The 24,694-nt window shown below is 42.0% G+C and overlaps 3 protein-coding genes across 5 annotated transcripts; 2 read left to right on the top strand and 1 right to left on the bottom strand.

The window, feature by feature from the left end:
- Positions 1–26: 26 nt before the first annotated feature.
- LOC147060626 (serine/threonine-protein phosphatase 2A catalytic subunit beta isoform-like) lies at positions 27–3,315 on the top strand. Its single transcript, XM_085901788.1, has 8 exons — positions 27–287; positions 806–924; positions 1,471–1,680; positions 1,772–1,945; positions 2,038–2,127; positions 2,282–2,443; positions 2,530–2,648; positions 2,754–3,315. Exons 1-8 carry the CDS (start codon positions 260–262, stop codon positions 2,824–2,826), a joined length of 975 nt encoding a protein of 324 aa, XP_085757914.1. The 5' UTR covers positions 27–259; the 3' UTR covers positions 2,827–3,315.
- A 1,024-nt stretch (positions 3,316–4,339) lies between these two features.
- On the top strand, positions 4,340–11,652 carry sfxn1 (sideroflexin 1). Of its 2 annotated transcripts, XM_085933064.1 has the most exons (12): positions 4,340–4,397; positions 4,485–4,632; positions 5,877–6,046; positions 6,110–6,280; positions 7,019–7,117; positions 7,196–7,271; positions 7,552–7,637; positions 8,628–8,755; positions 8,828–8,877; positions 9,006–9,055; positions 9,293–9,340; positions 9,410–11,652. In XM_085933064.1, the coding sequence occupies exons 3-12, from the start codon at positions 5,883–5,885 to the stop codon at positions 9,504–9,506; spliced, it is 969 nt and encodes a 322-aa protein (XP_085789190.1). In that variant the 5' UTR covers positions 4,340–4,397; positions 4,485–4,632; positions 5,877–5,882; the 3' UTR covers positions 9,507–11,652. The 2 variants fall into 2 exon arrangements, with proteins under 2 accessions (XP_085789190.1, XP_085789180.1); XM_085933054.1 differs by having other exon boundaries at positions 4,485–6,046.
- Positions 11,520–24,030, bottom strand: atp7a (ATPase copper transporting alpha). Of its 2 annotated transcripts, XM_085933026.1 has the most exons (24): positions 23,780–24,030; positions 22,248–22,371; positions 20,493–20,961; positions 19,514–20,290; positions 19,178–19,408; positions 18,933–19,096; positions 18,640–18,801; positions 18,395–18,471; positions 17,759–17,981; positions 17,449–17,682; positions 17,277–17,368; positions 16,693–16,820; positions 16,453–16,607; positions 16,235–16,369; positions 15,807–16,001; positions 15,460–15,642; positions 15,304–15,375; positions 15,162–15,222; positions 14,946–15,092; positions 14,720–14,862; positions 14,047–14,250; positions 13,822–13,939; positions 13,071–13,173; positions 11,520–13,002 (listed from the first exon to the last, which is right to left on the bottom strand). In XM_085933026.1, exons 2-24 carry the CDS (start codon positions 22,365–22,367, stop codon positions 12,717–12,719), a joined length of 4,479 nt encoding a protein of 1,492 aa, XP_085789152.1. In that variant the 5' UTR covers positions 22,368–22,371; positions 23,780–24,030; the 3' UTR covers positions 11,520–12,716. The 2 variants fall into 2 exon arrangements, with proteins under 2 accessions (XP_085789152.1, XP_085789143.1); XM_085933017.1 differs by having other exon boundaries at positions 15,162–15,375.
- Between the last annotated feature and the right edge of the window lie 664 nt (positions 24,031–24,694).

Genomic DNA, 24,694 nt, shown 5'->3' on the forward strand with positions numbered 1-24,694 from the left:
TAAAACTGGAATGGGTCCGACAAATGCGTTTTCCGTCGCACATCTTGCTAATGAAAATGAAGAGCAGTGACGTCGTCCCGTCACGCGAATACTTCGACCGCTCAATCGAATAATCGCGACTATCGGACATACATTATTGAGAAGGAGAAAAGGAGAAAAGAAGTAAATAAATAAATAAATAAATAAATAAATAAATAAATAAATAAAAACATGTAAAAGTATTGATGAAGGGGCAGGCCCAAAACTCTCAAGGAAGTGAATGAAAAGCGCTAAACACGATGCTGCAGGTGTGATTAAATTACTTTTAATTGTAAATATTAAAATTCCTGGTACGGTGGATTGATTGATCGATCACCGTTTTTCAATTTCGTATTTTTGTTGTCAGCCTAGTTAGTATTGGATTGGCGGGGTTCAAATAAATTAAAATGAGTGACTTTTTATATTTAAATTGATTATTTAAAATGGAAATATTGATAAATACAGGATTACTAGAGCACTAATTATTCAGCATTGTGGAAAGAGTTCAATTTTCTTGTTTATCAGCATCAGGTCATCACTGTTCCATCTTGTCCAGCAGAGGGCAGCCGAAACAACAAAATTGCGGCGCTGCAAAATTCATACCTGAAATAAAGTGCACGTTAAGATGACGTCAATTCTATGATGTAAAAATACAAGGAAAAGCGTTCATTTCCCTTGAAGTGATGACGCAGGCTAAACATTCCTCAAATGAACTCTCATTTAGTCTGTTAGGACGTAGTTTGGCCTGCTAATGTTGTCCTCATGATTTTGCTTTTTGATTTGAAAGGAGGCAGCAACTCGGACATGGATGACAAGTCAGTGAGCAAAGAGTTGGACTTGTGGATTGAACAGCTCATTGAGTGCAGGCAGCTCAAAGAAAATCAAGTTCGATCACTTTGTGAAAGGGTAGGACATCTGCAACATTATTTGACACCAGTTGCCATTTTCAGCCCACAAATCATACTGTCCTTTAGAATAATATGAATATTTGAGTTACAATGTTCCTTCAAAATTCAATATTTCTTACCTGTAACCTTAATGATGAGAATTATGATAGAAAATGGATTGATAAATTCAGTGCTGGATCCAGCCTGAATGGGACAGAATGAAATTGATAGTTTGCGGTTTTGTTGATGTGAACAAAGCCAGCTTGCTTCCCGGCCAATGGGAGCAAATCCTCTCATTCACTTCAATCAGTGCAGGATACTGGATAGCAGAAGCATAAACTGACTTGCTGGCAAAATTGACATTTCATTTTTACCGAACAGCAAGAACCTCTTCACTTGCGGAAGATGTAAAGTTGGCCGGGGCAATCACTGATCATTGTTATAAAGTGGGCACATGGAGACCGCCTTCCTATCAAATTGTCCATCTATAGTCAAACGTTCATGATAAACCAGGAAGACGGGCAGTGAATGAATTTTAAAGTGCTTTCTTTGCCCCTGTGTTAAGGCCAAAGAGATCCTGCAAAAGGAATCCAATGTTCAAGAGGTGAGATGTCCAGTGACGGTTTGTGGAGATGTTCACGGTCAGTTCTATGACCTCATGGAGCTTTTTAAGATAGGCGGGAAGCCCCCTGACACCAACTATCTCTTCATGGGAGACTATGTGGATAGAGGCTACTATTCTGTTGAGACAGTGACTCTCCTTGTTTGTCTGAAGGTATAAAAACGATGATAGATTTTGCACAATAGGAAGAGAGACCTCCTGCCTGCCTGGTTGGTTGGTTGAGCAGTTCAAATTTGGCTTCCAGGTCAGATTTCGTGAAAGAATCACCATTCTGAGAGGAAACCACGAGACGAGACAGCTCACACATGTCTACGGCTTCTATGACGAATGCCTGATGAAATATGGAAATGCCAATGTTTGGAAGCAGTTTACCGATCTATTTGATTATTTACCTCTAACTGCACTGGTTGATAACCAGGTGAGAATCTGTACATTAAAAAAAATCCAGGCTAATCACATCCAGGTTGATGTGAGTAAATTCAGATTTTTTTTTTTTTTTTTTGGGTTAAGATTTTGTGCCTACATGGAGGATTATCTCCTTCAATAGTAACACTGGAAACCATCAGAGCATTGGATCGCTTCCAGGAGGTTCCTCACGAGGTACAAATGAAATGCAATGAAAATTCTTGATCATGTGAATGCTGTGTTCAACAACTGTGTTAAAATTCTTCTTTTAATGTTCTTAATGGTCCTTAATCTTGGTCACTGGAATCTGAGCTTGCATAAAGAACATTTGTTTTTTCTCCACTTTTAGGGTCCAATGTGTGACTTGTTGTGGTCCGACCCAGATGAGCACTATGGTTGGGACATTTCGCTCCGTGGTGCCGGTTACACCTTCGGCCAGGACATCTCAGAGACTTTTAATCATGCAAACGGGCTCACTTTGGTTTCGCGAGCCCATCAGCTGGAGATGGAGGTACCACAAAAGAGAGCTGCCACCTGCATAAATATTGTTTTGTCCAATAAAGGCTGATAACGTAACGCTCAAACTTCCCCATTCAGGGCTTTAATTGGTACCACGACAAAAATGTTGTGACGATCTTCAGTGCACCAAACTATTGTTATCGTTGTGGAAACAAGGCAGCAATCATGGAACTTGAAGACACACTGAAATGCTCCTTGTAAGTCATTTTCTAATATTCCTTCCATTTTATGGCATATTTAATAGTGATGATCAAATTCCATGATTGAGATTTACGTTGACAAAAGATATCTCCGCTTGCCAGCCAACAGTTTGACCCGGCCCCCCGCAAAGAAGAGCCCCAATCATCGTGGCGATTTCCAGACTACTTCCTCTAAAGATCTCCACATGGTCATCTAATATGTGCCACCGTATTTATAAAGAACCAGAAGCAGGAGCTCTACCATCTCCATCTGCATGTCAAAAAGAGTTTCAGTGCAATACAATTGTCAAGTAGGACATATTTGTATGATAGCACTTAGGGCAGTGATGTATAATTATCAGAGAGCTGAACATTTTCTGTTCATTGAGTTTAACTTTCTGTCACACAGCAATGGCGGCAGACTTTGCGCACTCTACAAAAGTGCAAACAGTATCAACGCTGAAGATGACTTCATATTTTGCAGGCAATAATGGAGCACAGACGTCTAGAAATACACAGCCGATGTAGGGATGCCCAAGATTTTTTTAAGTTTTCAAGACTTATACATTGCTGCATATTATAAACCACCAGATGGCATGCAGATAGTGCTTGTTTGTCCTTTGGAGGGGCAGATCAGTACCAAATACTGTATACAATATGAAACACCCCAAAGTTTGGACTTTAAGTGGGTTTTTGGATTTAAAAGAAATATGACTCAAAAGTTAACTGCAAGATGTTATTGCTTTTGTACATGTATTTTTCATTTTATAACAATGATAAATGAATTGAGTTACTGTTACCCGATATAATACAAAACAATAAATAAAAGACTGAAAGGGTTTGTTGGGAATAACTTGTACAACACGTACACAAAGTTACCACAGAACCAGAGGTGAGACTGAGCATGATGAAGAAAAGCTGCCCAGTAAACAGATACGAGGGGCATTAAAAAACACAAATACAAGTGTTTCCATGTAGAACGAACATATGATCACTTAAACCCGATTTTTCTGAAAGGGTGATACACAAAAGAATTAAGGCTTAAGTACAGTTTGTTTTGTTCACATGTGCGTTTTTTTTAACATTCAGGCACAAATAAAACTCAACTTTAAAAATTATATATTATTTGAAATTGAAACAGTTTTCTCCTTGTATTTAATCACAACGTATTCTATTTTTTAAGGAATAACACATCACGTTTTTGATGAACACTTAAGCCTAATATGCTATAGTAATGTTGATCAAGGCAGAAATATTAAGCATTTTACGTGGCGTTTTTAATTTATACTTAATGTGCTCGTCTACCTGACAACACAAAAATCAAAATAACCTGAGTGTTTCAACATTCTTGATTCTTTTACATTCTATCAGTCATCAATTATTTTACCCTAATTTAGTCTTATCTATACAACACCTACAAATGAATCCCCTTTACATGAATTCTATTCAAAAGATTTGAACACAAAACCTCTTGACTGTGAAGCAGATGTGCTGACCACTAACACTCTTTGTAACACTTTTGCGATTAGGCAAGGAAAATGGAATACCCAAAGCAAACGCACACACGCACGGGGTGAACAAAGTGCACAAGAAGGCCATTGCGGACATTCTTACCCGAAGCGTGGAATTGTGACAGACGCGCTCCAGATGAATCAAGTCAGCATGTGTGACGTGGCAGTACCGGAATCCTTTTAAAATAAAAGGCTATCTGAGCAACCGGCAAACGTTGATGTGAAATTCATCCACGTGTGTTCGTGAACGACTAAGGTAATTTGGAGAGCAGAATTGAGATAGGATCCAGGCACGTTTCTCTTCACATTGGGTCTAATATTTCTATCGACTTTTATTTTGTAGTTTGGCTGCTTCCGGTGTAGAGAGAGTGCGATGTGGTCGCGTGTGTGTGTGTGTGCGTGTGTGTGCGTGTGAGTGACTGCTCGCAAAATTAGCTGGCTGCAGCCTTTCAGGGATTCCTTTCACGGAGCACCGGAGCCCCCCCAGTGCAGTAAGTAATTCGTTATTCAAACTCCAAATGAAACGTTAGTGTTGATGTCAGGTGGAAGGAAGGATACAACAAGCTCTTGTGCGCGTGCGCGTGCGCTGATGTGGCGTGGATGTGGCGTCTCCATACGAGTTGAATTCTGGACGCACAGCTTCCCTCACCGCGGAATTCATCTTCACATGCAAGGGCATACTGTATATATTTGTTATACATTTCTCCCCATTGTGTTGTCAAGACCTGGTCCAGATCAGACTGGTTTGGGTCAGGTTGTCACCCAGAGTGTGTTTAGCACTTCTCAGAGGGGGGAGGGAGTACCCCCCCCCCAATCCATCTCTATAAAATTCATGAAAATATAAGAAACTGAAGGTCGAATATGATATTGATATTACGCAAGCAATTGGTTGTTAATGTGTAGCCACGCAGGCCTTGCTGTGATTGGCTGAGAGTAGAGGGCACAAGCGGCCGTGAGCTTGCAGATCACTCGGTCCAAAGTTCATCCTCCAACATCACCTTCATTAGCAATTAAAAGTATTGATTAACGCAGTGTGAACGCTACCCACCATGGACTTCATATAAAATACAGTATCAAGCAAACTGGTATTTTGTGCTCGCGTGTATGTGGGCTGCTCCAACCCGTGAGAGTTTAATTCAATTTAAAGAGACCGCACATGCAGCTAGACATTAGTCTTTCATGTGTCAGTCAATTCAGCCAGCAGCCATGTTTGGTGCAATTCCAGGAGGAGTTTCATCATCCTGCAGCAAATCCTTGCACAGACCTTTTTAAGTTTGGAATGAAAATGGTTAAAAACCAGATGCGACTGGGAGCAATGAGCAGAACATGTTCATGGCAGTGCCGGCCAGTTTTATCTGGTTGTCTGCTCATGCCGTGACACAAACTATAACGTATACAGCTTAAATAATCATGACTACAATGAAACCCTTCAAAACTTCTTCCAGCTATGAAAAGGTGATGTGGAATTGCAAGTGTAGCCATAGTAACAGTCCACAGCATGTATAAAAAAAAAAAAAAAAAAAAAAGATATTCATATCAACAATTGTATTTAAAACAAAAAAAATGTCATTCTTTTGTGTAGTTGGAAATTAACTGGTTGTAAATAACCATAATGTGTCAGGTAGAATTACTATAAAACTATCAGTGAAAATTATTTAGTACGGCCGTCCTACGCTGCTGTGCTGGTTCATTGGGGTGAGGTCAAGTGACATAAAAAAAAATGTCTTTTCACCAGATAAAAATGGCCGCAGAGCTCTCCACATCCATAAACATCAAGGAGCCCCGCTGGGACCAGAGCACATTTGTGGGCCGCGCCAAGCATTTCTTCACTGTCACCGACCCGCGGAACGTCCTCCTCACCAACGAACAGCTCGAACGTGCCCACAAAATCATCACAGACTACAGGTAAGCCGGCCGCAGCTACCAAAGCCACCCCAGCGAACACCCAAACCGGGAATTCTTATCCAGAAAAGGAATCGTCTCCCCGGGGCTGACAGAAGACGAACTGTGGCGAGCCAAATATGTCTTTGACTCTGCTTTCCATCCGGATACCGGAGAGAAGATGATCCTGATTGGCCGCATGTCAGCGCAGGTTCCGATGAATATGACCATCACTGGATGCATGATGACATTTTACAAGTAAGAACTCGCTAGTTAATAATGGTTGGAATGCTGCCAACTGGCACACGATTCACTATCAATCTTGTGTCAATCGGTATAGGTATTATTTTGAATTATTTTATAAAATAAGAAACAAGCAGATGAATTTACAATGGGGCGGCTCGGTGGAGCACTGTTTAGCACGTCCGCCTCACAGTTAGTTGGGTTCCACCTCCAACCCTCTCTGTGTTTGCATGTTCTCCCCGTGCCCGCGTGGGTTTTCTCCAGGCACTCCGGTTTCCTCCCATATTCCCAAAACATGCTTGGTAGGCCAATTGAGCACTCCAAATTGTCCCTAGGTGTGAGTGTGAGTGCGAAAGGCTGTTGGTCTCTGTGTGCCCTGCGATTGGCTGGCAACCAGTTCAGGGTGTCCCTCGCCTACTGCCCGATGATTCCTGGGATAGGTTTCAGCTCGCCCGCAACCCCTTGGGGACAAGCGGTATAGAAGATGGATGGATGGAATTTACAATGTGAATGAACTTGTCAGGCCTTCTTTCAAAGCTACCATGTCTCTCCAATTAAAGACTTGAGTACCCAATACGATATCGCAATATCCTGTATTTCAAAGTGGAACAATTTGGTTCGGTTTGGTGTACTCGTATCTTCAAAACCAATTTTCTGATTGACCATTGATGGATGGATAGATAGATAGACTGACATGATAATGAAAATATGAGAAACTGTCAGTGCTCATTGTCTTCATTCCCCATGGTCCAGGACCACTCCAGCTGTGTTGTTCTGGCAGTGGATCAATCAGTCTTTCAACGCAATCGTGAACTACACCAACAGAAGCGGCGACGCTCCTATCACGATCAGGTACGCCAACAGCCGGCCGGCATCGTGCCCGGAGCTCCTGAGCCGTCCAGTTCACCGCTGTACTTCTCTCGTTTGCAGTCAGCTTGGCACGGCGTATGTTTCGGCCACCACGGGGGCAGTAGCTACCGCGCTAGGACTAAATGCACTAACAAAGGTATCAGCATCTAACTCCATTCTACTTCACATTTTAACGGGTTTGACTTCAAGCTCTCGGGTAGTGCCGACATGATGTCAGCTGCGCACAAATAGCCTCTTTGTATGAGAGGAGCCTAATTATTCACGGGGTCGTGCTCTGGAATCGCCGTGTCTCCCTGCCAGCTCAGTGTTATTCATGCTGATTTATGCTCGGGAAGCTTGAACGCGTACACCATTTTAGAGATGGGATTTGTTCCCCGTTGCGTGTTTTTTTTTAAGCCTCTTCTTTTTCGCTGCAGCACGTCTCTCCTCTGATCGGACGCTTTGTTCCGTTCGCCGCTGTAGCCGCTGCAAATTGTATCAACATCCCACTGATGAGGCAAAGGTAAGATGTCAGGGGGTCACCTAAAAGACACATCAACCCCATTTTTGAGTGTATATTGAAAATGCCATACATAAACGAACGTTAGAAGTACATAAAAGTGTTGAACATAAAAAGTGACACCATCAAATTTCAGTTACACCCGACTGGTGTGAAAAGCGTTTTTCTTAAGATTATGGCGAACACAGCAGTTATCCCGGATTCACAGTTTAAAAAAAAAAAAAAAAAAGTGCAGTGGAACCACTTATAGAAAAAAAATCCATAAATTAGTTGTGAATTTGAAGGCTTCTTACAAACACAAAAATCATATATGCAAGTCTCTGTGTTGTTAAAGTTTCTTGAATTCGCCTGTGTTGCTTATATTAGTGAGCTTTTAAGCTTACTGTAAAACAAAAAAGAAGCATTGCGTTGTTAAATACTACATCACGTTTAATTTTTTTTTTTTTTTAGCTTAGTTCCAGAAATCTATATCATGCTGCTAATCTATACATTGTGAAACCTAATTTATGAGCTAGCTAGAATTAGCATTAGACCTCACGGGAAGGGAATTCCCATTTGATTTAAATAAGTAATATTCACACAAAAACTCTATAGTAACAAATACAGACAGGTAATACCGGCATATATTGGTAGTCTTTGGAAAATAACTCATATTAATAGGGTTAAGATGCAACTTTTTCTGCATCTCCACACTGCCCCCTAGAGGCTAAGGCACACACAGCAGATTAGGCATACCATAAATTGACAGGAGAGGCAGTATTTCACTTAAAAAAAAAAAACTAAAGCAACATTTGATTTTGCCACATTCTACAGCAGCAATTGGGAGATTTTTAAAATGGAGATATTTACAATACCGTTACATCCCTATGAGGTTTAACACATAGTCCCCCACAGCAAGGCACTGTAAAAGTAAGAAAAACAGAGAATCATCATTTCTTCATTTTGAAGAGTTTTGTGTCTTTGGATTGAATTGTCTTTGCCCTTTGTCCTCAGAGAACTGAAACACGGCATTCCCATAACAGATGAGAACGACAACAGGATAGGAGAATCGTCCAAAGCGGCACAGCAGGCCATCTCTCAGGTTGTGGTCTCAAGGATCCTCATGGCTTCTCCAGGAATGGGTACGACTCAGAGGATCTACTTCCTTTCACCGGTCACATTCTAAAATGCCTTTTTGCTCTTTTTCTTTTCAGCCATCCCACCCTTTTTAATGAACCATTTGGAGAAGAAGGCCTTTCTGAGGGTAAGATGGTAAAATCGACAAAATAGCTAGAGTCACATGTTCACATAGTGAGAATAAGCAGGACATGAGAAATTCACTACCTTTATGGCCCTCATTTGTTTTTTTCTTCTTCTGTGTGCTCCTTTTAGAGGTTCCCATGGATGAGTGCACCAATTCAAGTCGGTTTGGTGGGATTCTGGTGAGTGGTCTGACATTCAACACAGTTAGCTGGCGTTGCTTCCATGAAACATGTTACACAGTATTATTTTCTATTTTGACTTCGAAGTGGAACTTTGTTCCCACAAACCGGCACCACGTTAAAAATATGTACATGGTTATTCTTTAAACGAGAGTAGCTCAAATACAATTATAATTCCATAAAATGTCCATTTCACCTCAACGCTTTACTCATCACAATTTCTTTTCCCTTTTTCAGCCTGGTGTTTGCAACGCCATTGTGCTGTGCATTGTTCCCCCAGAAGAGGTGCGTCAATCTGTATAAAATTCAAAAATGCTCTCATGATAATAATACTGTTACATGTGGATCCACCAGCTCAATTTCAGTTAGTCGCCTGGAGCCCGAGCTGCAAGAGAAGATCCGGGTCAGCCACCCGGGCCTTGAGCGAGTCTACTTCAACAAGGGGCTATGAAAGCCAAACGCCACTATGACCAGGTCATCAGCCCCCCATTCATTGTGCCAAAGTTAAGTTTTTGCATCTGCTCATTTCACATGCAGTCTTTTCTCGATTCTGTCAACAATAGAGTGAGTTTTATTTTATATTTTAAATTGGCATTTTTGTGTCTGTGCGGTATATATATTTTTTTTAACTGAATTATTCACAAATCTTTGAAATTGTGCCAAATCCACATGACCTCCAAATGACCTCACCCAGCTGTTTCATAACATTCCTATTCCCCCAATCGCTTTTCTTTTTGCCAGATGAGTGACCATTGAAAAAGGCTTCTTTATCTTCAGTTAGCCATGCTTTTAAAATGGCGGGCCACCAATAATGGACCGACATGGTGCTATTTCAATCCCCTCACATTTAACTTATTCAGCTTGACAAACAAGCACAAGCAATCACTCCTCATGACTTTCAGTAATATTGTGGCTGGGGGAGCCATTTTACCTGTAGCAAGAAACGGGCTGTCGCTGTAATGTGCTTAGTTTTAACATGCTGTTAGCATAAATATCATGTGGCTATATTTCAAGTATTAGAACTAACATCATTGTGCTAGAAACTCATTCCCGTTATTCAAATGAGGAATGTCAGTTAAAAGTTATATCGTATATATATATATAATTGAGGAAATCTGGTAGTAAATGTTTACTTAAAATACGTCAAGCTAATTTCACCTTTAATCCTGTGACGTCAACGGTGAAATACAACTACTCACTTTTATAAGAGTACGGTAGGTTTACTTTACCTTTTGTTGTCATTTTGAGTCCTTTGAGTACTAATTGGCAAAGGAAAAGGAAGGCAGAGAAGGCACTCTCGGTTCAAGCTGTACTTAATTGTTTTATATCTATGACCTAGAAGTGTTTTTCTACAACTATTTGCAGTATTACGGTATTTCTGACTCAACGACTGCGCTAGTGTCAATTCATGTCAGCCTACAGGGTGTCTCGATTTGCATTAGAATTCAGATTACATCACCGTCATGAACACACTTGAGATGGTTTTGGTATCAGACACTGCTCTGACATGTCCTCATAATGTCATTTACTTGTAAAAAAAAAAAAAAAAATCTTATCAGTGTCATATCAAGATTCAGACTGAGAGTAGAATATTAGAAAAGGTAAGCATCATCTCACCTACCTGGACTGCGCTGATCACTTTTAGTCATCCAGCACACAAAGATTCTGATACTGGGCAGAGAACTAGATGTTTCTTTGGCCACTTCTAGAAATCGGGGATGACAAAAATAAATAAACAACACACAAGGCACAAAAATCATAAGCGAAGATGATGATTGAAATTCTCTACGTAGAATTCAAGTGTTGTAACGATTTAGTCGAACAAATGAAATGTTTACATAAAATGTTTGTGAACTTTGATTCCATTGCCCATCATCATGGTGTGATCACTGTAAAGATGTTTGATAGTCTCTAAATCTACTGTTGTTGTATTGTATGAGTAACTTGATTTATATTAGTGTTTCCAGATATCTGTACATGTTTCCAGCTGGTATGAAGTGACTTATGTTCTTGTCATCTTCAAGGTGAACTGAATGTAATGTTTTCCTGCTACAGATACGTATTGGTCCACAAAAGCACAATGTTGGAATGCTAAGATGAAATGCTGCACTTTTTTTTTTGTTGCAATTTTGTCAACCCTTTGACCACAGTTTTGTTTAGTTCATCGGTGACCAGTTGAGAGAGTGGCACAAAAATCAAATTTTTATGTTTACTGTCAATTCTTGTATTGATTTTCTTAACATTTAATAAGAGCTCATCCCTCTTTATTGCTGTACATCTCAAATTACTACATGAGCTAATGGTAACTGTCAACTGGAAATACAACCCAAGTGATCATGCAATGGAATGAGTTAAAAGATATGTGTATTTCTAAAAAAAATGAATAGCGTTTTGGTTGTGCATTTCACTAACTTAATGTGATCTTTATGTGGAATAATAAAGAGTGCCACTTTAAGGCACTTGACAGAAGACAGCACAGTGATGCCACTTTTTTCATTCTTTTTATTTTTATTTTTTTTAAATCCAAGGCACAATAGTTTAGAACAGGTGTAGATCCCATTCAGCAATTCAAAGCTATACTAATTTTATGACAAAATATACAACATTAAATCAATATTTATTAAGTATAAATTAGGTGGCTTATTTTTGGACAGAGTTGCATGGCAGCCTGGATTCAAAGTTCTTCAGAGCCATAGCCGTAGGCTCCCCACCCCCCGAATTTAGAACGTTCAGGGAACACTTGCTTCATTTAACCGTACATGTAGACGTAATGTGGGAGTCGCTTAGATAGGCCGACATGATCACGCTTAGTGGACTTCAGGACACGCGTCATTTTCTCTTTAACAACTTCAACTGTCTCTTCAACAACTAAAACAAAACCAAAGCGAGAACTTGGACTCTTGTGTGACAATGTGCTGACAGAGCAAAAGAGAAAGATAAAAAGGAATGTAGCCTAGCAGTAAACCATCCACGGTTGAAAAAATGCAATCAAGACCACAACTTGTGAAGACAAAAAAAGCTTGGAAGCAGTAACACACGACACTACGCTACCGCCATACAATCAGTAGGCTACTGATGGCCTAAATGCACTTGCTTGACATACAAAAGACGAACTGCACGGCAATGAGCGCCACAAATGTAACAAGATAACAGCAGATTGCGTCCCGTTAAGTGAAGGCTTGTACATGTTGCCATGGCAACACTTGACAGCTGTTGTGTCCAAGCTGCTCTCTTTGGAATGAACTAGACTAATGCCACGACGACATTTCTAGTGGCGCTTGGCTAACACCGTTTCCGACTCGCTCTCGAGCGTCATTCAAATTTTTCACAGATTTGGATGAACGTGAGATAAATAAGGGTAAATATAAATACTCCAGACATTGAATGAAAAAGAGCTCAAACTTAAAAAGGTCTTTGGGTACGCAGGCACATTAAGACGGCTGCTCTCAGATTGCAGCACGCCCACATTAACAAAATGGGGGAAAAAAAAAAGAGAGGGCGGCGGAAGTAAGCCAGTTTGCTCTCAAGTGCTTGGCGCACACGCTTTCTTGGGAGTCAAGTGTGACGCCCACAGCATCGTCCACCCAGATGGCGCCATCGGCAAAAGCCGCCCGGGGGGAAGAAAAAAAACCAAAAACGAGCTACCTCGGGCACTTGGTCTTCAGCAGAACTCCTCGTCGCAGGGCGCCTCTCCCACCAGGAGCGAGTGTTTGTCGGGGTCACTGAGCACCAGGCTGTGGATCGAGTTCTTGTCGGAGCGCAGCGAGTTGATGGACGCCCGGCTGTAGTTGACGATGCGGTCGAGGAGGCTGAGTTTGGGCGAGGAGCGTCGCAGCTCGCCCATGCCGATGTTGACGCTGACTTCGGACAGGCTGCTTTGCCGCGCGCTGCGGCTCAGCCGCGACTCCAGTCGAGCCTCCAACTTCTCTGCGCTGGGCTTGGTGTAGCTATAGAAAAGGTCGACGGTGAGAAGGGAGTGGATTTCCAGGTGACGTTCGTGTCGAGGAAATGTTACCATTTGAGTAGGAGCGAGGACATAACCACAGAGACGGACGACAAGGCCATGGCGGCAGAGCCCATCCATGGCTGTAACACCAAACCGATGGGAAGGAACACACCTAAGGACGCAGAAGTGTTTCTGAGATGATTTCAAACAAAAGGGGTCATTTGATACGCAAAGTTAATATTGCCAATGATGAACCTTGTAAGAAAGTTATATTACTAGATCATTTCATTTGGATTTTTGCAATACCTTTTACAACTAATAATGTAAATCTGACAATAAAATCATGCTTAAAAACATTTCAGGAATGAAGTAGAAATATAATCAGAAAAGAAATATGGAGGGGAAAATTCTGGAAATATTTTACTCATTGAGGAACCCAAACAGCACTTCTTTGGCAGATTCAATCAGAATGGAGCATTATTTTTTTGAGAGCATGGACAAGACTTGAAGATGTAACATGCAAAGTTATCTTAGTTGTTTCATTTTACAGCACTTCCTCTCTTTAAAACATTGCTTTTTTTTTTTTTTTAGAATACGCGGTACAGCTTCAAGGTTAGGTTCCAGTAAAAATGGAATAAGTTTTATCTTTTGTAGAATTTCATATCACAACTTATACACAAACAAGCCTTGAATATTTATTTAGTGTAAAGATAAAGAGTGCTGAGCATCTTGTCAAGATTTTAGTGTGCAAATGACAAACTTTAGTTTCCAAAAATGTTGAGGCTCATTGCCAGCAGAGACACAAACTGTGTTCTTTTACCTGCAGCGATGGGAATGCCAACCAGGTTGTAGATGAGAGCAAAGACAAAGTTGATCCTGATCCTCTTGACGGTCTTTTTGGAGAGGTCGATACTGCTGACCACATCCAGCAGGTCATTCTGTCAACGCGAGTTAAACTGAGTTACGCGATTCCACAAATCAATTTCAAATAATTTTGTGAGAGCATTTGTGCAGCAGAGGCCAAAGTCACACATTCAGTTCGCACCCTGATTAGGACCACGTCTGCTGCCTCGATGGCCACATCAGTGCCGGTTCCTATGGCGATGCCGACGTCAGCCATGGCCAGAGCGGGCGAGTCGTTGATGCCGTCGCCAACCATGGCGACCCTCTTCCCCGCTTGCTGCAGCTGCTCCACCTTGGCCACCTTGTGGGAGGGCAACACCTCTGCAAACACTTTCCTGATGCCCACCTAATGCAGAAAGGAGACATGCAAGCAGAATTAGGGCTGCAAAGGTCAGGGAATTGGAAACCTTATCGGAATGAATTGGAATTTACCAAATTGGAAGGCTGGTTTTTAATAAGGAATGAAATATACATTGAAACAGTTACTTCAATTTAATGTGCCCCAAAAACAACGGCTCCTGGATTCAACGGAACAGACAATATTTTCCAGTCCAATCAAAACGCCCCTTTTAGGTGGCCATGTTGGTAGGGCAGAGTTTCTCATCAAAAGCAATGCATGTACGTACATATGTGCCGACCAAGTTAGAAGGAGTGACCACCCCATCAAAGGCTAGAGCAGTCCAGTGATTGTTTTTGTTTTTGTTCTATAAACGTGACCAGATCCAAGCCATTGTCCTTCCCTCTAGCTTGATGAGGGAGTGGCTTACTTGTGGTATTGAAGTTAGCATGCTAAGATTACCAACAATCGGGCCCACCTGTGCAGCAATGGCCCGTGCCGTCTTGCTGTTGTCTCCCGTCATCAACACGACCTCCAAGCCCATGCAGGTCAGAGTTTGGACTGCCAGCTCAGCTTCCGGTTTCACTGTGTCCGCAATGGCTATCATGGCACACAGCACATCTAAAAAAAAAAAAGCAGAGCTCCATGTTTTCTTTCATGTTTTGAACCAGTGGCACCCTCGTGTTTCCACTTCCAGCACTCACTGTCGACAGCAACCAGGACGGCGGTGCGACCCCTGCGCTCGTGCTCCATCATGGCGTCATCGATATCGTGTCGGATCTGTAGACAATTCCTCCTCATCCACTCTCGATTGCCAATCAGGACTACGTAGCTCGCGGTCTGGGCCAGGCCTGCGGACACACGGCACTTTAGAAACATCCCCACCTAGCACAGAAATGAGCGTCGAGACCGTGGCGTACGGAGAGGCTGCGGGTCCATGATGAGAGAATGGGAGCTGGTTGACGTGATGGTGTCGCTGATCTGAACAAGCATGCTGTTACGCTGGTTGTTGTCCTCGTCGTCACCATCCCCGTGCTTTGACAGCATCTCGGTGTTGCTGACCTGACAGCGAAGGCCGCAGCCCGGCACGGCCTGGAAGTCGGTGCACACGCCGAGCGACTCTGTGCCGAGCTCCTGCGTGCGTGCGTGCGGTTAATGTCTCATTACTCGTGCTGATGCTCAGAAAACAAGACTTGGGTAGCTGAAGTCCAAACCAACCTGCTTGCAGTATTTGGTGATAGCTACTCCCAGAGGATGCTCACTGTTGTTCTCTGCTGTGCCCACGATGGCAAGCAGTCGGGAGCGAGGCATTTTGTTACCCTCCGTGACTATTTTGACCTGGACGACGTTTGGGGCGCCGTACGTAATGGTCCCGGTTTTATCAAACACCACTGTTTGGACCTGTGAATGGATGTTTGCTTTTAGTCAGTTAAACCTTCTGTGGTGGTTGTCAAGGAAACCAGCAGCATCGGTAATGCTGTTCAAAAGTCTTCCAACTATATTCGAAAAATTGGAGTATGTGTCATCAACACACATGCATGAGTACTGTTATTAACATACAGTACCTTATGTGCCATTTCCAAAGGTTCCCCTCCTTTAATTAGGATGCCATTTTGGGCGCCGACCCCGGTGCCCACCATGACAGCCGTCGGGGTCGCCAGACCGAGGGAGCAGGGACAGGCGATGCATAACACGGTTATGGAGGCCTGGAAAGCAAAGCGAATCACCGCCTCCGCCCTGGAAATGCTTTTGTCATAACCCTGCAAGGAGCAACGATTAGAAAATTTAGGAAAACATGTTTTCACAGATTGGGTGTCACTTTTAATAAAACAAAACATAAAGAACATTTTTAATGGCACAGATTTTTGGGGGGTTTGTTTTTGTTTTGCCTGGGATGGGGAAACAAGATGAGATGCAGTTTCTTTGTTCAATCAGATCGTGAATTGCCAATGTAGGATTTGAACGATTCAGTAATTTAATTCAAAACACTCACCGGAAAGTATTTTTCCACCAGGGGGAAATCCATGAACCCAATCACTATCCAGGAAATCAAAGTAAGAACTGACACGCCAACAATGAAAGGTACAAAGTAGCCACTGATCTTATCAGCATACTGCTGGATGGGAGCCTAAAAAAATAAAGCAAACACAGAATCAAGACACCTAAAGCACATTGAAGAAGGATCATAAAGATCAATAACCCATGACACACCTTTGAAGTCTGAGCCTCTTCGACGAGTTTGACAATCTGAGACAGCGTGGTGTCCATGCCGACATGAGTAGCGCTGACCAGCAGCGAGCCATTCTGGTTAATGGAGCCTGCAATCACGACACTCCCCGGCTTCTTGGTCACGGGCATGGCCTCCCCTGAAGTTTCAAAGCAACAGCGGTTCAGTTTTGAGCCCCAAACATAGAGGTACAGAATTCTTTTGGCCTCTGCAGTTTGACCAACCTGTGATGAGAGACTCGTCGGCCATAGATTGCCCTTGAAGGACTCTTCCATCGACGGGAAATTTTCCACCAGGAACTACTTTGACCACATCTCCCCTCTGCACCAGCTCAACGTCCACTTGATTCTCACTGGAAATCAGTCAACAATTCACTCACGCTTATAAATGTCAGACACTGAGGGATTAATTTAATAAATGATCTTTATTTATTGACCTGCTGATGCGACTAGAACTAACTTTCAGTTCCATACAGTACAGTTCTAATTATGCGCTTAATGCACGCTGCTGCCCCCTTTTGTTCAAATGAAACGGTGTTCCTACTAATTATGTACACAAAAAATCCTAATAAGTCCAAATAAGACTGCATTGCATGCTCTTTGCATAACAAATATCAGAGATTTACAGTGTCCCCTGTGGGTCCTCACTAGGATAAAATAACTTGATTTATGTGACATCTGGATATGACTGATACATAATTCGATTAGGAACAGCCAATGAGGATTTCCTGTTGAATCACGTTGTTCTTATCTCGAGGCAATTCAAGAACAAACATTGACACAGCGGCCTAAAGGATCACAAGCGGTACCTTAGAATAGTTGAATCGCTACCGAGGATGACCACAGTGGCCTCGGTGGCTTGCAGTGACATGAGCTTGGAAAGAGCCTCCGACGTTTTGCTCTAAAACACACAGAGGAAAAAGCATCTTAGTTGCTGTACTTCCACATTGCACATTCAAAGCCTTATCAATTATTTTCAACCTTGGCTATCTGTTCCAACCAGCGTCCCAGGGAGATGAAGACAAACAGCATAGGCGGTGTGTCGAAAAAGGTGATGGGGTTGACCTTTGCTTTCTCCACCATGGCCACTATTAGGACGATGGAGGAGTATGTGAAGGCTATGGAGGTGGCCAGGACGATAAGCACATCCATGTTGGCAGATTTGTGTTTCACTGCTTTGTAGGCTTGAACGTAGAAGTAACGGCCGCCGATGAACTAAATAAAGGAAAGAATTATCAGGCAGTGAGCTACACGCAGAGGTGTAGGGGAGATAAGGAACCTCGTGACTCACCTGCACCGGTACACAAAAAAGGAAAGAGAGCAGGTTCATGACCGAGAGGCCTGGGAGCAACTGTCTCTCCAGGAACATGGTGGCGTGGTACAAGTTGCGGTCCTCGGCCGTGGCGTTGTGTTGGTGAGCGGCGTTCATCTGGTGGTCCACGATGATCATATATACCATCATACCCATCACTGGCACACAGAAGATCAAGCTCACCAGGAAAGATTTCCTCCACCTGAGAAAGCAAACATTGGAAGCTACTCAGAGAAATGTTTTGGGTTGATCATTGACATTTTAATAACAACCGAGCACGACTAGTAGAACTGCCAAATCAGCTTTTTGGCTGCTCAGGATGTTACGCAAAGATAAGATCCAACTTTTAGACTTGCTTTTCAAAAGTTCAACAGAATTATTGTGATTTTAACGTCACAATATTTAATGGACTGGTAATTGTTTTCTTAAGAGTTGCCATATTGGGGCATGTGTGTGAATGTTTAATAATCAAAAAGTGTCAACAAAATTGAGAGCAACATTCTAAACCCATTGCCGTTATGTGGATACATTCGATAAGAGACCAGTTAGAGCCTGGACTGGTTTGCCAGGTGGTCAGGAGATATGTATAAAAAAAAAAAAAAAAATGCTTCTCACTGTCGTATCTCTGTACTATGGTCCAAATGACTGGTGGCACGGTCCTTCTTCACCAAAGATGCTTCAAAACCCAAATTCTACAAACATGATAGAGCATGAATTTAGTTACAATTGTTAAAATAAATAAATAATACAAAATAAAAAAAAAACTCAGCCTGGAGCTTTATCATGAATATAAAGTCATTTTCATACCGGTAGACAAGCACACAGATAAAATTACAGAAGAGCACAGAGAAATGGATCACCCCAATCAACTTGATGATGTCTCGTGGGCCAATAACTTCGGCGTCATACTTAATGTGTGCCTTGTTGGTTGATAAGGCCACAGAGGCATATTTGATCCCATTTTCTTTTGTAAGGCTGGATTCAATTTTGTGGACACAAGAGGCACAAGTCATGCCCCTCACCTGGAAGGAGGTGGAAACAGGAGAAGAATGCATGAAATGATGGAAGCTGGGCATCTCTTCTAACTCTAAGGATGTTTTTTTTTTGGTGCATGTAATTACAGTGTTGAATAAACTATGGACACGCAACTCACCACTAATTCCAAGTTTCCATCTGAACCTTCATAGTTCTCCATGACTGAGGCGGAGAAGCCCAGCTCATTCACACACTCCGCAATCTTCACAGGGTCGATCATTTCGGCATTAAAGCGCACCTCGGCCTTTCCGGCCATTAACGCGACCAGAACGGTATAGACACCTGCGCAAGGAAAAAGAATCATTTCTATTAATACACAAAAGATTGCTTTGAAAACACGCTCTGGACAAAATGTGAACTGACCAGGTTCATTTTTGAGGTTTCGCTCAATGTTTGCCACGCACGATGCACAGGTCATGCCTCGGATCTGGATGAAGCATCTGTCTGCGCTTGAGAGTTTGTCCCTCTTGCCCGTTTTGTGATCCTGGGTGGTTCCATTGAGGGGGGTGATGTCTAATTCCTCATTTTGAACTGGCACGACACTTGGAGACTTGAGGACACCGGGAGGCGACACAGCTGGTAAAGAATTGGTCTCTGTGGGCAAAAAAGAACAACAAGTTACTAGCTCTATCGTCACGATTAAAATAGAACGAGACTGTTTTTGAAAATTCCAGTATGACATGATGATGAGTGTCTCACCAAATAAGAAAGCGTCAAAGCCCATGTCCTTTATGGCATCCCTAAGCTCAACTAAGGAGGTCGACAGGGGGTCATATTCAAAGAGGCCTTGCTTATCGGCCAAAGACACCCGCGCTGACGTCACCCCTTTTCTCTGAGACATCACGCCTTCTATTGACTGGACGCAGGAATGACATGTCATGCCCTCGATGTGAATCTTAGCCATGGACGCCAGCGGTTGGATAAAACAAGGCTGGGGTACAGCACGGTTGGCCGAGGATCGTGCAAATGCTCGCGGCGGAGCTAAAGCGGGTGGAGATGAGGTAGCTGGAGGGCTGTGGAGCCCTGAAGACTCCCAGGGTTGAGTTTTGAAGTTCCCCGGAGGGAGTGCTTCAATTGCCTGTCGCAACTGAGGCACTGTGACTGTCAGCGGGTCGTAGCAGATGGAGGCTTGCTCGTCCTCGAGAGAGACCGCCACAGAGGACACACCGGGCAGCGTAGAGATGTTGTCTTGGATATTGACCACGCAGGATCGACAGTGCATGCCTTTCACCGTGAGCGCCACTCGAGACGTGTCAATTAAGAGTTCTGTCTCCTCACAAGTGTCCGCTGGTGAAGAAGCACCTGTTTTATGAGAATCCGCAAACCGTTCAACTTCGTCGTGGGAGAGTTGCAGGGGCTGTGGTTTGAACTTCACACCAGCCTCGAAGCCGGCCAAAGAAATCTGGTCGATGATGGTCTGCACGCTGATGAGGCAAGGCAGGTACACAATGGTAGCTTCCTGAGAATCCAAAATGACTGCGGAAAATTACAGATAAACAATTAAATCGTATAAAATAGTCATTGTTTGCAAAAGATAGAAATAAAGGTCCGTTTTAAATGACACTACTACAGCGTTGTCAATTTAGCGGTCTTACAAAAAGAGCCCGACTGATTGGGAGTTTATGAGGCCGATGCCAATAGATAGAAAGTTTCAGCACGATCAATAATCAGGTGTCACCTTTGATCTTTTCAATCCCTTTCAACTTTCCAATCTTCCCCTCAATGGTGCTGGTGCAGGAATGACAAGTCATGCCTTGAATGTTCATCTTCAGGAGCGTCGCTCTGCTGTCTGTGCTGTGAGATGGCGACACGAGCAAGTCTTTTGCCATAGCGGTGCCAGGAGTGGCGCTTTCCGATGGCAGGAGCCTCAACATGACTTCAGTGAGCTCCTGCGCAGGCGTCGATGACGAGGGAAGGGTGACGTTGAGGCCCTCGTCTGCCGGACTCTCAGAGACCTTCTCCAAAGCCTCCAGTGGAGCTAAAGGTGGCTCTCCTGATGTTGGGATCAGCGGGATATCAGTTCCAACGGGTATGGCCGTAGATAAACTTGATTCAAAGCCCATGTCATCAATGGCCTCCAGGAGGGACGCTGGGCTTTGTTGGCTGTCATTGAAAATGACCGTTGCATTCGCCTGCTCTAAAGAGACCTGCAAAATTAGAGCAAACACGTTTTAAAACACTTCTGAAATTCCACATCATCAAAAATGACCCTGACTGGTTTGGTCACCCTTGACTTTGAAATTCATCCCCCTTTTTTTTTGTAGGTAAGATCCTACTGTGAGTTTCTGACAAGTTGGGTCAAATCTTATTCAAAGAGAGAAATTCAAGAAATTGTCCTGAAGCTGTTGCTGAGAAGAACACAGCCAAACACGGAGGGTAATTACATTTACCGCTACTAACTCTGCAAGGCGGGATCAGGAAATAGAAAAAGATTACCCATGCCCAGTATTTCATTACAGGTGGGATTCATGAAGTTCACAATCAGAACTGTTCTTGAAAAACACGCCTCTATCTTTTTGAGTGACACTAAATGAAATAGACTTCAATTCTTCCAGTCACCGACTTGTTATCTTCTTTTTACATTTATATGACAATAAGGAATATTAAACGTGACGGAAATCACCATGTCAGTTAAATGTCATTTGAACAAATGTTTTAACTTGTTTGGCTCACTTAAAACTTTGGCCATAGTTTGTTTTAATGTCCATTATTTGCTTTGGGAATATTCCTTCCCCCAGAACAGAAACGGACGCGATCTATCAATTGATTTATCACAACCTAATTCTTTAAACCTGTTTAACTCTTTGAGTTGGCTTTTTTTTCTCTTTTTGGTGCACTAAATGCATTTCAGGCTCAAATGAAAACCTATCTAAGCTATATTACAGTCATATGAAAGACCACGTGACTTCCTTGAGAAAGCATGTGACGCGCTGGAGGGATCACTTGACTCAAACAACGTGGGGGGTGGGGGGAAGTGAGCATTTTGGATTACACACAATTTTTGTGCCAATGAAAATTACAAGTAAGGTCTGACAATACAAAGGTCTATAAAGATCACCAAGAGAGGACTGAGACACTCCATTCTGAAAAAAGACAAAGGCAAATAACGTTTCCTGTGGGAGTGGCGTATCGACTTGCTGTCAGAGTCCTGCAAAAGACAGAGCTCTGTCTTGAACATACAATTGCATTAGCTTTGTCATTTAACCTCAGCCTGAGGGGTAAACAACAACAACAACCACAGGCTTCAATCACTGCAATTTAGCCTTTAGCACCTGCTTTCAAATCAAAATAGGCCTGGCAAGTAAAGATCATTTTAATCCCTATGTGTTGGGATTGAAAGAATTGCCACAACATGTGATGAAGATCCTGTTTTGAAGCGGAAGCATTTTGCAATATGTCTGTACAGTGTGATAAAATGTCAAATGGGAATTACCTTTATGTGTATCACTCCTGGCAGAGAACCGATGCACTGCTCTATGGATTGGACACAGGAGCCACAAGTCATGCCCTTGACACCAAGGGTGACTTGACACATATTTCCTTCCTGCGTCATGATTCTAAAACAAAAGGTTGACATTTATCAGGGAAATAGTCACTTATTGCGAGGAAGGCAGAGTATAAACACGACTTGCTTCAGGGTAATTTTTATACAATATGATCTATATGTGATAAAAACACATCACACTGAATTTCATTTTGAAAATCAAATGGTATTACTGATATGAGAATTTGAAATATTGCCAGTTGTTATTGAAAAGGCACTACTACTACTAATAATAAAAAATAAGCGATATTTTTCACACAAATAATGTCTTCATTGTAATGTGTCCGAAATGAAATGTCATGATTTGCAATATATTTTCTAAAGATGCTCATTACATTTTTGGATATAAGATTTTTCTCTCATTGATTTTTCATGAAACTAAACACAAATGCATCTTGGTGTCTTAACAGCTCCTTTTCTGATCATTATTTTTTTAGTTTATTTACAAACGATGTTTATGTCACTCAAGCCGTCTTTACCAGTAATGTCATCTTTTATCATTTACATTCTTTTATCAATTGATTTTAAAACTGCAAACCTGTTTTGTTTTGTTTTGTTTTTTAACTGTAAAGAATTTTGTGTTGCACATGTATAATTAGGTGTTCTACAAATAAAGATGAACTGAGTCCAGTAAGGCGCACATAGCATAGTGACAGTCTAAGCAGACTAACCTGTTTGCTCATGGCAACAAATGAGTGATGGTGCGGAACTCAAAATAGAATGCGTCAACATTTTGTTGAAAAATTCAACTACAGAGTACAAAAGCAATATAGATCAAATATGGTAATTAGATCATGTTTGGGTGGTTGATGGTTGGTTTTTTTTTATCACAGTGCATTTGAGTATTTCATGTACCCCGTTGATGTAATAGTGACTGTTTCAGATTGATTTACAAGTCAAATCTATTTCTGGAGCCCTAAATCACAAAGGAAGTCCCACATTTGACAAATACAAATGGCATCCTGTGATCTTTATGGACACCCTGGATAATAAAATTGAGTTTTCCACCCAATGTAAGCTGTAGACAGCTCAATAAACGTGTGTAACCCACCTGTTGCCATAAAAACAACAGGTCATATCTTCCTGTGAGTACAGGAAATTAAAAAGGCCTGAATTTCACAATGGAGTCAATTTGTGACAAGGTTGATTTGCGATTATTATTTCAGTAATCATATTTTATACAAATGAGCGTTTGATAGTTTGTCGTGAGATTCTTTCCAATGTAAAAGAGCCGCTTTGCTTCAATAAATGTTAGGAAACATTGGGCTAACAGAAAGGTTACTGCTGATTTGCTGCAATGAAGGAAAAACATTTTTGCACTAAATTGAGTAAGATGTAGTGTGTAGAAACGAATTCAATCTTTCTTGGAAGGACAAGAGGAGAAGAATAAGTAGGGAAAATGGAAAAGACGAAGCTCTTACCTTAAAAGTGACAGACAGCTACTTTGTGTAGTAGCATTAGCCACCTTGATTCTTGTCGTCAGGCTTTCTTGCGTGCAACAGTGCACACGAGTCGTCTCGGCATTGTGGGCGCGAGGAAAAAGCAGCAATATTTAATTCTAATCTTCAAAGTAGTTTTGTGTCAACCTGTGACAGCTTTTGTCTCGTTTTCTCATGCCGACGTGACTGACTGACTGCCACAGTGCACCGTCACAAGGAATGGGCGGGGTTTAGCCAGGGAAAGCCATGTTGACTTTTACCTCGAATTTGTCTTGCAGGCAGAATTTTGGATGAAACACGATGACTGAACACATTTGTGGACGACTACGTTTAAAACAAAACAAACCCAAATATGACAAAACGTAGAGCAAGATAACGTAAAAATATTGAGTGTATTTCAAAAACATTAAATTAATTGTATCCGTGACTTTTTGAAATTTAAATAATAAATGATTTCAAGGACCACAAGTATCCGGGTGACCTTTTCCCAAAATAAGTACCTCACCAGTAATGGGACGTTTCTGATTTTCCAGAAATGGCATTTATGCGATCATCTGAAAATGTGAACACTGGCAGAGGGGAAGAGGTTTATAGAAATTCAGTCTTGCATATTAATATTTATCTGTTTTCAAATAATCTCCACAAGTGGCTATCAACCACAATAATGTATGATTAAATTCATATTTTGCAGTCGTGTTAATTGTCCATTTGTTCAAATGTGTAGTTATGAATTGTTGCAGCTAAAAGTACTGAATCATACTATATGAGAATGGCAACAAGTCAGTGGTATTAACAGCTTCCCCTGCACTGTAATTCTTGATTCTTTGCATATTTAACAACAATGTAAGAGAATTTGGATTACGAGACCGAGGAATAACATGTCTCATTTGCAACAAA

This window comes from Syngnathus leptorhynchus, chromosome 2 (genome assembly GCF_054491065.1).
Source record: "Syngnathus leptorhynchus isolate UIUO chromosome 2, UIUO_Slep, whole genome shotgun sequence".
Classification (NCBI taxonomy): Eukaryota; Metazoa; Chordata; class Actinopteri; order Syngnathiformes; family Syngnathidae; genus Syngnathus; species Syngnathus leptorhynchus.

Bases quoted from the DNA above. Each gene is read 5' to 3' on its own strand.
- LOC147060626 (XM_085901788.1), top strand. From the start codon at position 260: ATGAAAAGCGCTAAACACGATGCTGCAG. The intron at 288-805 runs GTGTGATTAAAT...TTGATTTGAAAG, and splicing joins CGCTAAACACGATGCTGCAG to GAGGCAGCAACTCGGACATG. The intron at 2,649-2,753 runs GTAAGTCATTTT...TCCGCTTGCCAG, and splicing joins GACACACTGAAATGCTCCTT to CCAACAGTTTGACCCGGCCC.
- sfxn1 (XM_085933054.1), top strand. From the start codon at position 5,862: ATGTCTTTTCACCAGATAAAAATGGCCGCAGAGCTCTCCACATCCATA. The intron at 6,047-6,109 runs GTAAGCCGGCCG...ATTCTTATCCAG, and splicing joins AAAATCATCACAGACTACAG to AAAAGGAATCGTCTCCCCGG. The intron at 6,281-7,018 runs GTAAGAACTCGC...CCCATGGTCCAG, and splicing joins TGCATGATGACATTTTACAA to GACCACTCCAGCTGTGTTGT.
- atp7a (XM_085933017.1), bottom strand. From the start codon at position 22,367: ATGACGCAGGAAGGAAATATGTGTCAAGTCACCCTTGGTGTCAAGGGC. The intron at 16,608-16,692 runs GTTGGTCAAACT...TTGAAACTTCAG, and splicing joins CGACGAGTCTCTCATCACAG to GGGAGGCCATGCCCGTGACC. The intron at 15,643-15,806 runs GTACTGTATGTT...ATCCATTCACAG, and splicing joins CTTTGGAAATGGCACATAAG to GTCCAAACAGTGGTGTTTGA.